Genomic DNA, 15,744 nt, shown 5'->3' with positions numbered 1-15,744 from the left:
TATATGTATATATTGTGACATGATTTTTTTCTTGTGGTGAGAACTTTTAACCTCTACTCAGCAACTTCAAACATATAACACAGTATCATTGTATATAAAGTATGATGCTTATAATTACATAATAATGTGATATATTATAATACAGTATTGTATTGTCCCGGGCCTCCTTCTGAAGCTGCTAGTGCCTCCTTTGGAGCCCCACCGAAGTTCAGCCTGCCTGGGAATCCAGGCCAGTCAGCCCCAGGCCAGGCCCAGGCTCTGTACAGAAGAAAGCACAAAACACTTTGTTTAGAGAATGAGGAGCAGGCCCTGCATGTGCACCCAGGTCCAGAGATAGGACATCTCCAGCTCCTGGGAGCCCCCATCTTCCCCCACAATCCCTGTCAGAGGTCTCTGCTCTCTTTGAAAATCACTTACCACAAACAACACACATTTATTGTCCCACCGCTTCTTAGCATCAGGGTTCCCAGAGCTGCAAGGGCTGTCATCTGAGGCTGTACTGGGGAAGGGTCCTCCCCAGCTCACCTGGTCGTGGCAGCAGTCAGCGGCTTTCCAGCTTTGGCAGGAGGCCCTGCACAGGGTGGCTCAGGGCAGCGGGTGAGGGAGAGGGTCTCCTAGCCAGACAGGCAGCACCTCAGTCCTGGGAGTGCCTTCCCATTCCCGCCCCAAATCCTGTGGGTTAAAAACAAGACAAGTGGTCGGGGGGTGGGGGTGGGGGTGGGGGTGGGGGAGCGCGGGCAAGAGAGACATGGAGACAGCAAGTGCTGGAGAGGGTGTGGGGAACAGTTACCACAGAGCCCAGCAGAGGTCCACTCCTTGAGACACACTTGGGAGAGCTGAAAGAGACTCAGAAATCCTTGTACAAGCGTGTTTATGGTATTCACAGTAGCCAGAAGGTGGAAACAACCCATATGTAACAGATACAGGGGCAAACAAAACCCAAAATGTCTGTTCCTACAATGAGATATTGCTCGGCCTAAAAGGGACTGGAATTCTGATGCATGTCTAACATGAATGAGCCTTGAAAACCTTATGCTGGGTAACAAGCTGGACACAAAAGACCATGTACTGTATCCATTTCCATGAAAAGTCCAGGATCAGTAAATTCACACAGACAGTAGGTGAGTGACTTTCAGGGGCTGAGGGGGGAGAGGCATGGAGGGTGACTGGTAATGGACACAGGGTTTTCTTTCAGAGGATGAGAAAGTTCTGGAACTAGATAGAGGTGATGATTGCACACCATTGTGAATGTACTAAGCACCACTGAATTGTACACTTTAAAATGGTTGAAATGGTAAATGTTATGTGTATTTCACCATATTAAAAATAAAAAGCTTGGGGGAGGGATGGATTGGGAGTTTGGGGTTAGTAAATGCAAACTATTATATGTATGTATAACTGAGTCACTGCTGTACACCAGAAACTAACACAACGTTGTAAATCAACTATACTCCAATAAAATAAATTTCAAATAAACAAAAAGCAAAGCCACACTCAAAGGGAGGTGACAGCACAGGGGGAGAACACCAAGAGGTGGGGTTACAGGCTCCACTCTAGAGTCTGTCTCCATCATTGTTATTAGTGACACTTGTTTTTACTCTATTTGTGCCTTTGGTCTGAAAGTCCTTTGTCGGATCTTTATCCTTTGGATTAGTTAAGTCATAGTCGGTGTAGTTAACAATGTTCTTGGTTTTGTTGACACTGTCTTTTGTGGGGGGCTTTCCATTTGTCATACCCATTCTCTTTCCATTTTTGCCCCTTTTTGGGGGGATTGTTTTATTTTAACAGTGTTTTTCACTCTGTTAGATTGGAAGTCATATACTCTATTTCTATTCTTTCTATTCTTCCCCTAGAATTTTACAACATGCATACTTGATATGTTGTGGTTGGCTGAATGATAGCCTCCAAATATATACAGGTCTTAATCCCTGGGACCTGTGAATATTCCTTTATATGGCAAGGGGATTTTGAAGATGTGATTAAGTGAAAGATTATGAGATGGAGGTGATTCTGGATTATCCAGGTAGTCCTAATGCAATCACAAATGGGAGATGGAGATTTGGCCACCAAAGAAGGCTGGGTGCTCCTGGCTTTAAAACTGGAGGAAGTGTCCAAGAACCAAGGAATGCAATTGTAGAAGCTGAAAAGCTGAGAGGATTTTCCCCCAAAGCCTCTCGAGGGGCATGGCCTGCGGACATCTTGATTTCAGCGTAGAGAAACTGATTTTGATTGTCTGCTCTCTAGAACTGTAAGAGAATAAACTTGCGTTGTTTTAAGTCACTGAGTTTTTGTTATACCAGCAATAGGAAACTGAGTCTAAAGTTAATGAAGACATTGTTTGCATGACAGATGGTACAAGCACTTAAGAGGACTTGAGGGCTCTGAACCCCTTCTTGCTTAGTATCGGCGCGTGTTCCGCGTCTGTATAGGGCTTTTTGGTGTTTTTTTTTTCTTAACTCCATAGACATTACAACTACATACAATCAATGTTTGTATTTATCAGTGTTTTTGTTATTCACTCTTCTTACAGTTCAGACTTCTCCTGAAATATATCCTTCAGTAGAGTCAGGACAGGGTGGGGCAAGTGAGGCACCCGAGGCATGACATTCAGGGAAGAGCTGGGAAGCTACTTCCCTGGTGGTCCAGAGGTTAAGACTCTGAGCTCCTAGTGCAGGGGCAATGGGTTCTATCCTTGGTCAGGGAACTAGATCCTGTATGCCACAACTAAGAGCCTGCGTGCTGCAACGAAGACCCGGTGCAGCCAAATAAGTATTAAAAATTTTAAAAAAGGAAGAGCTCCTGCTTGGTGTTGTGCAGGGTCTTACGGTCTTGATAATTGATTTTGACTTAATTTTTAAGTTCACTAATTCTATGACTGTGTTTTGTTAAGGTTATCCATTGCATTTTTTTTTTTTTTTTTTTTTTTTTTTTTTTTTTGCGGTACGCGAGCCTCTCACTGTTGTGGCCTCTCCCGTTACGGAGCACAGGCTCCAGACGCGCAGGCTCAGCGGCCATGGCTCACGGGCCCAGCCGCTCCGATGCATGTGGGATCTTCCCGGACCAGGGCACGAAGCCGTGTCCCCTGCATCGGCAGGCGGACTCTCAACCACTGTGCCACCAGGGAAGCCCCATTTTAATTTTTGATGGTTATATTTTTCATTTCTAAAAGTTCTTTTTCACATGTGCTGTGTGACTTATTATATTTTATGGTTCCCTGCAGATATTTGAAATCTTGTCTTTAATTTTCTGAACAAGCAAAGTTGTAATTGAATCTGACACTTCGGCAGGTCCATTCTGCTGACTCATGTATCTGCTGGCTTTCACGCACGATGTCTTCTTTCCCCCTGTGCCTGGTGAGTTTGCTAGTCCTGGCCCTTTGTGGCCTATGGTGATTTCTTCAAGGGAGGATTTGTTTGCCAGGGGTCGATGAGGGAGTCCAGGATCATTTTACACAAAATTCACAGCCTGGGGATTTTGGTTAAGGGGAGGACCCCTCTGGTGATATGAACTTGGTCTGCAAAGCCACAGGTATCAGCATGTGATTTCAATTTATCAGGGCATTGTTTTCCCTTTTCTGCTGAACTTAAGGGTTTTTTTGTTTTTGCTTTTTTTTTTCTTTCTTTGCTCGTTTTTCCTAGTCCCTGTGTTTGGGGAAAGGATACCCAGTGGGGTATCCTTTTAGGGCCCCATGTTTATGGGGAGGAGTCACCTTTTGGGTACGTCACCTTATACTGGCCCTTTTAACCTATGAGCCTGTAAGGAAAAAAAATCCCAGCTCAAGTTTGCTAGTTTCAGCAAGTACATCAGAACGCAGGTGGTATAGGTGCTGTGACATTTCTGAATTCTCACATTTACTTGGTTTTTGGTCTGAAAATTCCTTATCATCTTGCTTGCCCTTTGTACTGTTGAGAAGATGAAAGGCATCTTATCCAGTATTTTAAATTGTCATAAATAAAGCTGTAGCCTCTTTTCTTGCCAGGTTGGAAATGGCAGCACTGAGCAGGCAAAGCCTTGGAGCATGACAGGGCCCAGAGGCCTGAAGGAAGGGTTGGGTATATTTCGAGGAGAGACTCCCCCCAAGAAAGACAGAAAAAAATGGGCAAAGGCGTCAGGTCCACAGACCTGACAAAGAACAAACACCACCCTGGGAAAGTGGGTGATTCTACAGAGAAGTCAAGATGGAGCAAGCAGCGTTCACCTTCACAAGTAATGAGCTAAATGAGGGCTGCGGGGTGGGGGGTGCAGGCTCTCGCCTCCTGCTCACGAAACTCAGGAGGGCAGTTTTGGAAATTTTATCAAAAAGCCATAGCAATGGGCATACCAGAAATTCCACTTCTATAAAAATCCCCCAAGGAAAATTATGTTTGTGCATAGAATTTTTGCTACAAATGCTCAGGGCAAGGTTTTCTGCAAATTAATTGTGAAAGGGCGAAACACATACACATAAATGAATAATCACTCATACCGCCACCACTTTCCTTTTCTGGGATTAGATCAGGTATACTGACAGCTGTCTTCTCTGCCTTCCTAGTCCCACGCCCATGAACTGCTGCCATCACTTAGTGTGTGTTGTTTTCAGTTTTCTTGTGATTATGTCAATATGAACCTGGATTTATTCTCTACAGTGACCTGCTGTGTATTTTGTTCCATGATCGTTTTGGCATTGTTCACTGTTTGTGCCCAGAGGCTGACCTCCCTGTGTGCCTCTACCATAATTTTTTTTAAAATTTACTTTATTGAAGTATAGTTGACTTACATGTTGATTTCTACTATACGACAAAGTGACTTAGTTATGTGTACATATACATTTTTTTCATATTCTTTTCCATTATGGTTTAACAGGATATTGAATGTAATTCCCTGTGCTATGCAGTAGGTCCTTATTGTTTATCCATCCTGTATATAGTAGTTTGCATCTACTAACCCCAAACTCCCAATCCATCCCTCCCCCATCCCTGCTTTCCCCTTTGGTAACTATAAGTTTGTTTTCTATGTCTGTGCATCTGTTTTTCTTTCACAGATAAGTTATTTGTGTCATATTTTCAAATCCACATATAAGTGATATTATATGGCATTTGTCTTTCTCTTTCTGATTTACTTCACTTAGTATAATCTCTAGGTCCATCCAGGTTGCTGCAAATGGCATTATTTCATTTTTTTTTATAGTTGAGTAATATTCCATTGTATATATGTACCACATCATCTTTATCCATTCCTCTGTTGATGGACATTTAGGTTGTTTCTGTGTCTCGGCTGTTGTAAATAGTGCTGCTATGAACATTGGTGTTCATTTATCTTTTTGAATTATAGTATTGTCCAGATATATGCCCAGGAGCGGGATTGCTGGTTCATATGGAAACTCTATTTTTAGTTTTTTTAGGAACCTCTAGACTGTTTTCCACAGTGGCTGCACCAATTTACATTCCCACCAACAGTGTAAGAGGGTTTCCTTTTCTCCGCATCCTCTCCAGCATATGTTATTTATAGGCTTTTTTCTTTTTTTTTTCTCCATACCTCGCGGCTCTTGGGATGATCCCTGACCAGGGATTGAACCCGGGCCACAGCAGTGAAAACACTGAGTACTAACCACCTCACCGCCAGGGAATTCGCATGTTATTTTTAGACTTTTTTATAATGGCCATTCTAACTGGTGTGAGGTGATACCTCATTGTAGTTTTGATTTGCATTTCTCTAATTCGAGATTTTGAGTATCTTTTCATGTGCCTGTTGGCCATCTGGCCATCAAAAGAGAAATGTCTATTTAGGTCTTTTGCCTATTTTTTGATTGGGTTGTTAGTTTTTTTGTTATTGAGTTGTATGAGCTGTTTGTACATTTTGGAAATTAAGCTGTTGTTAGTCACATCATTTGCAAATGTTTTTTCCTGGTCCGTAGGTTGTCTTTTCGTTGTTTATGGTTTCCTTTGCTGTACAAAAGCTTGTAAGTTTGATTAGGTTCCATTTGTTTATTTTTCCCTTTATTTCTATTGCCTTGGGAGACTGACCTAAGAAAACATTGGCATGATTTATGTCAGAGAATGTTTTGCCTTTGTTCTCTTCTAGTTTTATGGTGTCATATACCATAATTTTTAAACTTTTCTCCTATTGATGAATGTGTTGGTTGTGCACCATATTTTTTTCTTATTTTCTTTTTATTTCTCTGCTCTGATAAACAGATCTGCAAAGAACGTCACTGTGCATACATCTTCATGTGTGTGCCTGTTTTCTGCAGGATAAATCCCAGAATCAGGACCGCAGGCCTAGAGAATTTGCACTTTTTGGATTTAAAGGATACAACTATCATTTGCAGATATTTTCTACCATTCCGTGGGTTGTCTTTTCATTTTGTTTATGGTTTTCTTTGCGAAAGCTTTTGAGTTTAATTAGGTCCCATTTGTTTATTTTTGTTTTAATTTCCATTACTCTGGGAGATGGATTGAAAAAGATATTGCTGCAATTTATGTCAGAGTGTTCTGCCTATGTTTTTCTCTAATAGTTTTATAGTATCTAGCCTTACGTTTAGGTCTTTAATCCATTTTGAGTTCATTTTTGCATATAGTGTTAGAGAGTGTTCTAACTTCATTCTTTGACGTGTAGCTGTCCAGTTTTCCCAGCACCATTTACTGAAGAGACTGTCTTTTCTCCATTGTATATTCTTGCCTCCTTTGTCATAGATTAGGTGCCCACAGGTAGGTGGGTTTATCTTGGGCTTTCTGTCCTGTTCCATTGATCTGTATTTCTTTTTGTGCTGGTACCATACTGTTTTGATGACTATAGCTTTGTAGGATAGTCTGAAGTCAGGGAGCCTGATTCCTCCAGCTCTGTTTTTCTTTCTCAAGATTGCTTTGGCTATTTGGGGTCTTTAGTGTCTCCATACAAATTTTAAGATTTCTTTGTTCTAGTTCTGTAAAAAATGCCATTGATAATTTGATAGTAGATTGCCTTGGGTAGTATATTCATTTTGACAGTATTGATTCTTCCAGTCCAAGAACATGATATATCTTTCCATCTGTTTGCATAGTCTTCGATTTCTTTCATCAGTGTCTTATAGTTTCCAGAGTACAGGTCTTGTCTCCTTAGGTAGGGTTTATTCCTAGGTATTTTATTCTTTTTGATGCAATGGTAAATGGATTGTTTCTTTAATTCTCTTTCTGATATTTTGTTGTTAGTGTATAGAAATGCAACAGATTTCTGTGTATTAATTTTGTATCCTGCCACTTTACCGAATTCATCGATGAGCTCTAGTAGTTTTCTGGTGGTATCTTTAGGATTTTCTATGTATAGTATCATGTTGCCTGCAAACAATAACAATTTTACTTCTTCTCTTCCAGTTGGGATTCCTTTTATTTCTTTTTCTTCTGGTTGCTGCGGCTAGGACTTCCAAAACTATGTTGAATAAAAGTGGTGAGAGTGGACATCCTGCTTGTCTTGTTCCTGATCTTAGAGGAAACGCTTTCAGCTTTTCACTGTTGAGTGTGATGTTAGCTGTGGGTTTGTCATAAATGGCCTTTATTATGTTGAGGTGAGTACCTTTTTTGCCCACTTTCTGGAGAGTTTTTATCATAAATGGGTGTTGAATTTTATCAAAAGCTTTTTCTGCATCTAGTGAGATGATCATATGGTTTTTATTCTTCAGTTTGTTGATGTGGTGTGTTATACTGATTGATTTGTGGATACTGAAAAATCCTTGCATCCCTGGGATAAACGCCACTTGATCGTGTATGATCCTTTCAGTGTATTGTTGGATTTGGATTGCGAATATTTTGTTGAGGATTTTTGCATCTATGTTCATCAGTGATATTGGCCTGTAATTTTCTTTTTTTGTGGTATCTTTGTCTGGTTTTCATATTAGGATGATGGTGGCCTCATAGAATGAGTTGGGGATTATTTATACCGACAAAGGATTAGTCTTCTAATTTACAAACAGCTCATGTGGTTCAATATCATAAAAACAAACAAGCCAGGCTTCCCTGGTGGCTCAGTGGTTGAGAGTCCGCCTGCCGATGCAGGGGACACGGGTTCGTGCCCGGGTCCGGGAAGATCCCACATGCCACGGAGCGGCTGGGCCTGTGAGCCATGGCCACTGAGCCTGTGCGTCCGGAGCCTGTGCTCCACAACGGGAGAGGCCACAACAGTGAGAGGCTCGCGTACCGCAAAAAAAAAAAAAAAAATTGACAGAAGACCTAAATAGACATTTCTCTTGGCCATACAGATGGCCAAGAGGCACATGAAAAGGTGTTCAAAATCGCTAATTATTGTAGAAATGCAAATGAAAACTACAATGAGATATCACTTCACACCAGTCAGAATGGCCATCACCAAAAAATCTACAAACAGTAAATCCTGGAGAGAGTGTGGAGAGAAGGGAACTTTACACTGTTGGTGGGAATGTAAGATGGTGCAGCCGCTATGGAGGTTCCTTGAAAAACTAAAAGTAGAGCTACCATATGATCCAGCAGTCCCACTCCTGGGCATATATCTGGAGAAACACTTGGTTCGAAAGTATACATGTACCCCAGTGTTCATAGCAGCACAATTCACAATAGCCAAGACATGGAAGCATCCTAAATGTCCATCAAAAGATGAATGGTTAAAGAAGATGTGGTACCTATATACAATGGAATATTACTCAGCTATTAAAAAGAATGAAATAATGCTATTAGCAACAACATGGATGGACCTGGAGGTTATCGTACTAAGTGAAGTAAATCAGACAGAGAAAGACAAATGTCATATGATATCGCTTATGTGCGGAATCTTAAAATGATACAAATAAACTTACAAAACAGAAGCAGACTCACAGACTTAGAGAACATGGTTACCAGTGGTAAGGTTGGTGGTGGGGGGATAGATTGGGAGTTTGGGATTGACATGTACACACTGCTGTATTTAAAATAAATAACCGGGACTTCCGTGGTGGTCCAGTGGTTAAGACTTTGTCTTCCAATGCAGGGGGTGCGGATTCGATGCCTGGTCAGGGACCTAAGATCCCACATGCCTCGTGGCCAAAAAACCAAAACATAAAACAGATGCAATATTGTAACAAATTCAATAAAGACTAAAAAAAATGGTCCACATTAAAAAAAAAAAAGAATCCACCTGCCATTGCAGGGGACACGGCATCGATCCCTGGTCCGGGAAGATCCCACATGCCGTGGAGCAACTAAGCCCATGTGCCACAACTACTGAGCCTGTGCTCCAGAGCCCGAGTGCCACAAATACTGAAGCCTGCACACCTAGAGCCCGTGCTCCACAACAGGAGAAGCCACCACAATGAGAAGCCCGGCACTGCAGCGAAGAGTAGCCCCTGCTTGCCACAACTAGAGAAAGCCCGTGCACAGCAGCAAAAACCCAATACAGCCAAAAATAAATAAATATAGATAGATAACTAAGAAGGGCCTACCAAAATATGTATATATATATATGTAGTTGTGAGGCAAATTTGGTTATATTAATGAGTTCTGTAGATGAACAAGGTGAACATGAGGTTGATTTGGTCATTGGAACATCCTGATGATGGGTGAATTTTGAGATTGTCTTTCCCTCTTATTCCAGAATAACTTTTTGTGATAATGATAAATTATATACTGATTTTTTTTTTTTTCTGTGTCAGATCTTAGTTGTGGCACACAGGATCTTCATTGAGGCATGCGGGATCTTTCATTGTAGCGCACAGGCTTCTCTCTAGTGCTGTGAGGGTTTTCTCTTCTCTAATTGAGGCGCATGCGAGCTCGGTAGTTGCAGTGTGTGGACTTAGTTGCCCCATGGCATGTGGGATCTTAGTTCCCCGCCCAGGGATCAAACCTGCGTCCCCTGCATTGGAAGGTGGATTCTTTACCACTGAACCACCAGGGAAGTCCCTATATACTGATATTTGATGTAGATTTATTCCTAGGTAAAGAAATAAAAGAAATTTAATATATATTTTTTTGTAAATTTATTATTTTTTATTTTATTTTTGGCTGTGTTGGGTCTTTGTTGCTGCGCGCGGGCTTTCTCTAGTTGTGGTGAGTGGGGGCTACTCTCTGTTGCAGTGTGCGGGCTTTTCATTGCGGTGGCTTCTCTTTTTTGTGGGGCATGAACTCTAGGCGCATGGCCTTCAGTAGCGGCACATGGGTTCAACAGTTATGGCTCGCGGCCTCTAGAGCACAGGCTCAGTAGTTGTGGCGCATGGGCTTAGTTGCTCTGCAGCATGTGCGATCTTCCCAGACCAGGGCTTGAACCCGTGTACCCTGCATTGGCAGTCGGATTCTTAACCACTGTGCCACCAGGGAAGTCCAAAAGAAATTTAATATTTTTAAAAAAATAAATAAAGGATACAGCCAGCGGTGTGCTGGAACCTGCTTGTATTGGCTCAGGTTAAGTTGTAGGAATTTTGAGAGCTTGTTGTTAAACACAACCACTATTAAAAATTAAGTTATAGTAATTTACAATTAAATAGGTCATGTGAAAAACAGGTAATAAATACTGAAAGCCAATTACTTCCTAATTATGTTACTACAGTTTACTGTCATCTATGTTTACATCTCTTGTATCTGGACAGTGGAAATATGACACAATGGCAGTTACTATACATCTTCCTTTTTTTTTTTTTTTTAAAGGTGAAACCGAATCACTCTTTTTTTTTTTTTTTTTGCCAAGCCATGCAGCATGTGGGATCTTACTTCCTTGACCAGGGATTGAACCGGCACCCCACTGCAGTGGAAGCACAAAGTTTTAACCACTGGTCCACCAGGGAAGTCCCTATATAGCTCTTCCTCATTTCCCATTCAGTGATAACCTGTTTGATAGCCTGAATCAACCATGATGGCAGTAGTTACATCACGGAAATTGGCATATGCTACAAATCAGTTCCCATTCCGTTCTTTCTGAGTGCCAGTTATTTAAATATTTACCAGCCCACAACTGTATACAACTGAATTACCCTCCCAAGAGGTTATACTAAAACTTCCACCAGGAGTGTATTTGATCTTGCCTTTTTAAATATTTCCATGACAGGTGTCTTGTTAATGAGCATTTTAATTTGCATGTCTTTATGTATCTTTGCAAATGTCTCTTGGTCATTGGTATACTATGAGTTGCCTGTTTGTCCTTTGGCTTATTTTTCTATTGGGTTGACTGGTGTTTAAAAAAAAAAAAAAAAAAGTTGAGGGGGTGGGAAAGAAGAATTTGGATCTTGTAAAGAAAAAAATAATAACCCTTTGCTATTTGTGGCAAATATTTTTCTCCCAGTTCCTCTTTTAACTCTGTTTATGGTGTCTTTTCCTCCCATACCAAGTTTTTGCTCTTTATATCATCCAGTGTGTTCATTTTTTCCAGTGACACTTTGAGGATACCATTTCTTAAGAAAATCTCTCCAAGGAACTTCCCTGATGGTCCAGTGGTTAAGACTCTGTTCTTCCACTGCAGGAAGCATGAGTTCAATCCCTGGTTGAGGAACTAATATCCCACATGCTGTACTGCACGGCCAAAAGAAAAAAAAGAAAATCTCTGCAAATGTGCCTAGAAGGACCTGGAAGACTTACATTACATGCTACCTTGTCACATGTCTCTGTGGGGCTGTTCTGCCTGTGGGTGTTTGCATCTGTGTGTGTGTGTGGTATGTCTATTCCCTTTTTATTTTTTTTTTAAATTAATTTTTTGCTGTGTTGGGTCTTCCTTGCTGCACACGGGCTTTCTCTAGTTGCAGTGAGCAGGGGCTACTCTTCGTTGCAGTGCGCGGGCTTCTCATTGTGGCGGCTTCTTGTTGCGGAGCATGGGCTCTAGGTGTGCGGGCTTCAGTAGTTGTGGCACGTGGACTCAGTAGTTGTGGTTCGTGGGCTCTAGCGCGCAGGCTCAGTAGTTGTGGCGCACGGGCTTAGTTGCTCCGAGGCATGTGGGATCTTCCCAGACCAGGGCTCAAACAACCCGTGTCCCCTGCATTGGCAGGTGGATTCTTAATCACTTTGCTGCCAGGGAAGCCCTCTATTCCCTTCTTATCCACTGTGTCACTTTCCATGCTTTCAGTTATCCACAGTCCACCCAAGTCCAAAAATGTTAAATGGAAAATTCCAGAAATAAACAATTCATAAGTTTTAAAATGTGCATTCTAGTATTGTGATGAAATCTCCGGGTGTCGCACTGCATCTCGCCTGGGCTGTGAACCATCCCTTTGTCCGCTGTGTACCACCCATTTGTCACTGAATAGCCCTCTCTGTTATCAGATGGACTGTCCCAGCATCTCAGTGCTTGTGTTCAAAGTGACCCTTATTTTACTTAATAATGGCCTCAAAGCACAAGAGGAGTGATGTGCCAAAGAGAAGACCTCAAGTGCTTCCTTTAAATGAAAAGCTAGGGCTTCCCTGGTGGCGCAGTGGTTAAGAATCTGCCTGCCAATGCTGGGGACACGGGTTCTAGCCCTGGGCGGGGAAGATCCCACATGCTGCAGAGCAGCTAAGCCTGTGCACGCTACAGCTACTGAGCCTGCGTGCCACAACTACTGAGCCTGCACGCCACAACTACTGAAGCCCGCATGCTTAGAGCCTGTGCTCCACAACAAGAGAAGCCACCGCAATGAGAAGCCTGTGTAACGCAACGAAGAGTAGCCCCCGCTCTCTGCAACTAGAGAAAGCCCGCACACAGCAACAAAGAGCCAACACAGCCAAAAATTAACTTTTTTATAAAAGCTAAAAGTTCCAGACAATAAGGAAAGAAAAAATCGTATGCTGAGGTTGCGAAGATCTATGGTAAGAACGAATCTTCTATCTGTGAAATTGTGAAGAAGGAAAAAAATTCATGCTGTTTTGCTGTCGCACTTCAAACTGCAAAAGTTACAGCTGCAGTGCGTGGTAACTGCTCTGGTATTGAGATGGAAAAGGTATCAAATTTGCACGGCAAGATATTTTGAAAGAGAGAGACCACATTCACATAGCTTTTATTACAGTACATTGTTGTCGTTGTCTTATTAGTTATTGCTGTTATTCTCTTACTGTACCTAATTATAAATTAAATTTACTATAGGTGTGTACATATGGGACAAAACATAGCATGCTTCGGGTTCAGTACTGAGGTTTCAGGCATCCACTGGGGGTCTTGGAATATATCCCTCAGGATAAGAGGGGACTTCTGTCTGTGCATGTCACACATGTACTCTTGGATGGGACTCCCATGCCCTCCATTGTTCACACAGTTTCCCCATGTGTCAAGTGGGGAGTGAAGGAATAATGGATGTGCTGAGCCCACTGGGATACACAGACAGGTGCAGCAAGTGGAGTAGTTCTCCGAATTTTTTAAAGGAAGACGCTCTGAGGTCTGCTTCCTGAGAAGTGTGGCATGTGGGCAGGGCTCTCTGCCGGCTCCCTGGTCCGCCCTGTCCGCTGCAGGAGCCACCTCCTTCCACCAGGTCCAGAGTCTGGCAAAGGTGCCTTTGACCCCAAGGCTACCGGCGCAGTTCCGGTCCGCGCCGGCAGGGGCGCCGGTCCCTAATTTTCTCCCAGGCTGTGCCGCGCGCTTCTAGGTGGATCTGAGGTGTCCGAAGTGGGCAGCCCGGAGGAGGGTCCGGCCTCGCCAGCTTGCGACCATGACCGCCACCTGCCACCCCTTCCCGAGTGGCCGAAGCCCCGGGTCTGCACCGCTAAGTGGTCGCGCCCAAGGGCATGGCTAGTCGGGGTTTACCACTTGGGATTTGGGACCCGCTGTCCAGACTTGCCTCAGGCTGCCGGGGTTCGGGGGGCGTCCTGCTGGGATCTGACAATTGGTAGTGTGAGACTCGGGCTTCCTCAGACCCCTACTTCATTTAGGAGGGGCGCCCCCGCCCCCTGTCAGGCCCAGGGCGCGCTCGCCTAGAGAGAACACTCGCGCACCCGAGGCTTTGTCCGCGGACTTTACTCAAACACAAGCCCCACGCGACCACCCTTTCAGTTTAGTGACAGTTGGGGGCCAGCGCCGAGATCACGTGGCTCAGAAACTTGTTGAGCGAGGCCTGCAGGGAGGGGCTGAAGTCTCCGGGGTAGTGCCGGGCGAGGGTCACCAGCAGGCAGTGGACCAGCAGCTGCGGAGAGGGAGTCGTTTCCACGCGGGTGCACCCCCCTTCCCTGACGGGAGCCCCCTCCCCCGGCGACAGGGGTCAGACCCCGCCGGCGAGCTCACCTGGAACTTGACGGGGTCCACGCGCAGCTTATGCGCGTGCAGCTCACGCAGAGCCGACAGGGCGCTGGGCAGGTCGTCCAGGTGGTCCACGGCGAGGGTCAGCGCGTCGGCCACTTTCTGGCCGTGCGCTCTGACCTGGGCGGAGCCGGGGCTCAGGTCCAGGTGGAGGAAGTAGGTCTTGGTGGAAGGGAAGGCCAGGAAGGTCCTGCGGGAGGAACGGCGAGTCAGGCTGGGGAGGAAGGAGGACGCTTTCCCGAGAGGGCTGAAGGCAGGGGAGCCCGGGGCCTGTGCGCACCTCTCCAGGGCCTCGGTCGTGTAGACGCCGACGTTACTACCCAGCTTCAGCCACAGCGCGCGCACCGCAGCCCGGTCCGCCGCCTCCAGCACCATCGTGGAGCCCGCCCGGCCGCGCGCTCGGAGCCTTGATGAAGTCCGGGTTGCGCCTGCGCGTATCGGCCCGCGGTCCCCTTGGCCTCCTGGGTTCGCCGTGCCTCTGGTCGCAGAATCTGGCCCCAGGGGCCCGGAGCGCTCCACGGAGCGTCTGCTCCGACCTGGGGCCTTCCTAATCGCCCTGGACCCTGAGGCCCGTATTTTTGAAGGTTTACTCTATGGAAACTAATATTTAGTATGTATCATTAATATTAGGTTGCCCTGAATTTTAGCGTGGATTTTGGCATTGAACGTCAGCTTATTCTACCTCCCTCCCGAGTCTATTATGACACCTTTCTGAGTCTATTTTCTCATTTATGGAATATAAGGAAGGTAACAATTTCTTCTTTCCAAGGTTGTGCCTGGTTCATAACAGACGCCCCTTTCTGACAATGAGCATTTATAATGGGTGCCTAGGATATATCCCAAAATAATAGCTAATACCTATGCAGCACTCATGCTGTGCCAGGCATCACTATACATCCTTTTGTTTTTTTAAATTGCGTTGAAATTCATGTAACATAAAATTTACTGTCTTAGCTATTTTAAGGTGTACAATTCAGTGTCTTTAATTACATTCAGAGTGTGTGCAGCCATTACCACTGTCCAGTTCCAGAACGTTTTCATCGTCCCAAATAGAAACTCTGTCCCCATTAGCCGTCAGTCCATAACCCCTGCCCTCCAGCCCCTGGCCATTACCAGTCTTTCTGTCTCTGTGCATCTGCGTATTCTGGACATTTCATGTGAATAGAATCATGCAATATATGGTCTTTTGTGTCTGGTTTCTTTCACTTAGCACGTTTCCAAGGTTTATCCATGTTGTAGCATGTATTGACACTTCGTTGCTTTTTATGGACGGATAACATTCCATTTTATGGATAGATAGATCACATTTTGTACACTCATCTGTTGATGAACATCTGGGTTGTTTCCACTTTTAGCCCAGGCCCTCATTTTTCCTAATAGTAAAATAAGGAAGACTGCCTCTTACAGAGCTCATACTGTGCCACCAGCTGTGCTAAAAGCATGACACACTGAGTCAGGGAAGCTGCCATCGCATTTTCTGAGGATGACACTTGGGCCCAGGGAAGAAAGGACACTGCTCTCAGTCGGGGGCTCAGGGCTGGACGACTACCAGGACTGGGCACTAGGGGCATTCTCCATGGGAAGGAAGCACATCGGAGTGCAGGC

At 44.4% G+C, this 15,744-nt stretch overlaps 1 protein-coding gene across 2 annotated transcripts; it reads right to left on the bottom strand.

Moving 5' to 3' along the window:
* Positions 1–310: 310 nt before the first annotated feature.
* On the bottom strand, positions 311–14,554 carry HBQ1 (hemoglobin subunit theta 1). 2 transcript variants are annotated; one of them, XM_060031347.1, is made up of 3 exons: positions 14,420–14,554; positions 14,125–14,329; positions 311–672 (listed from the first exon to the last, which is right to left on the bottom strand). In XM_060031347.1, the coding sequence occupies exons 1-3, from the start codon at positions 14,512–14,514 to the stop codon at positions 586–588; spliced, it is 387 nt and encodes a 128-aa protein (XP_059887330.1). In that variant the 5' UTR covers positions 14,515–14,554; the 3' UTR covers positions 311–585. The 2 variants fall into 2 exon arrangements, with proteins under 2 accessions (XP_059887330.1, XP_059887329.1); XM_060031346.1 differs by lacking the exon at positions 311–672 and adding an exon at positions 13,749–14,026.
* Positions 14,555–15,744: the final 1,190 nt, after the last annotated feature.

The sequence above is a fragment of the Delphinus delphis genome, chromosome 15, assembly GCF_949987515.2.
Source record: "Delphinus delphis chromosome 15, mDelDel1.2, whole genome shotgun sequence".
NCBI lineage: Eukaryota > Metazoa > Chordata > Mammalia > Artiodactyla > Delphinidae > Delphinus > Delphinus delphis.
This window is presented reverse-complemented; position numbering and strand designations above follow the sequence as displayed.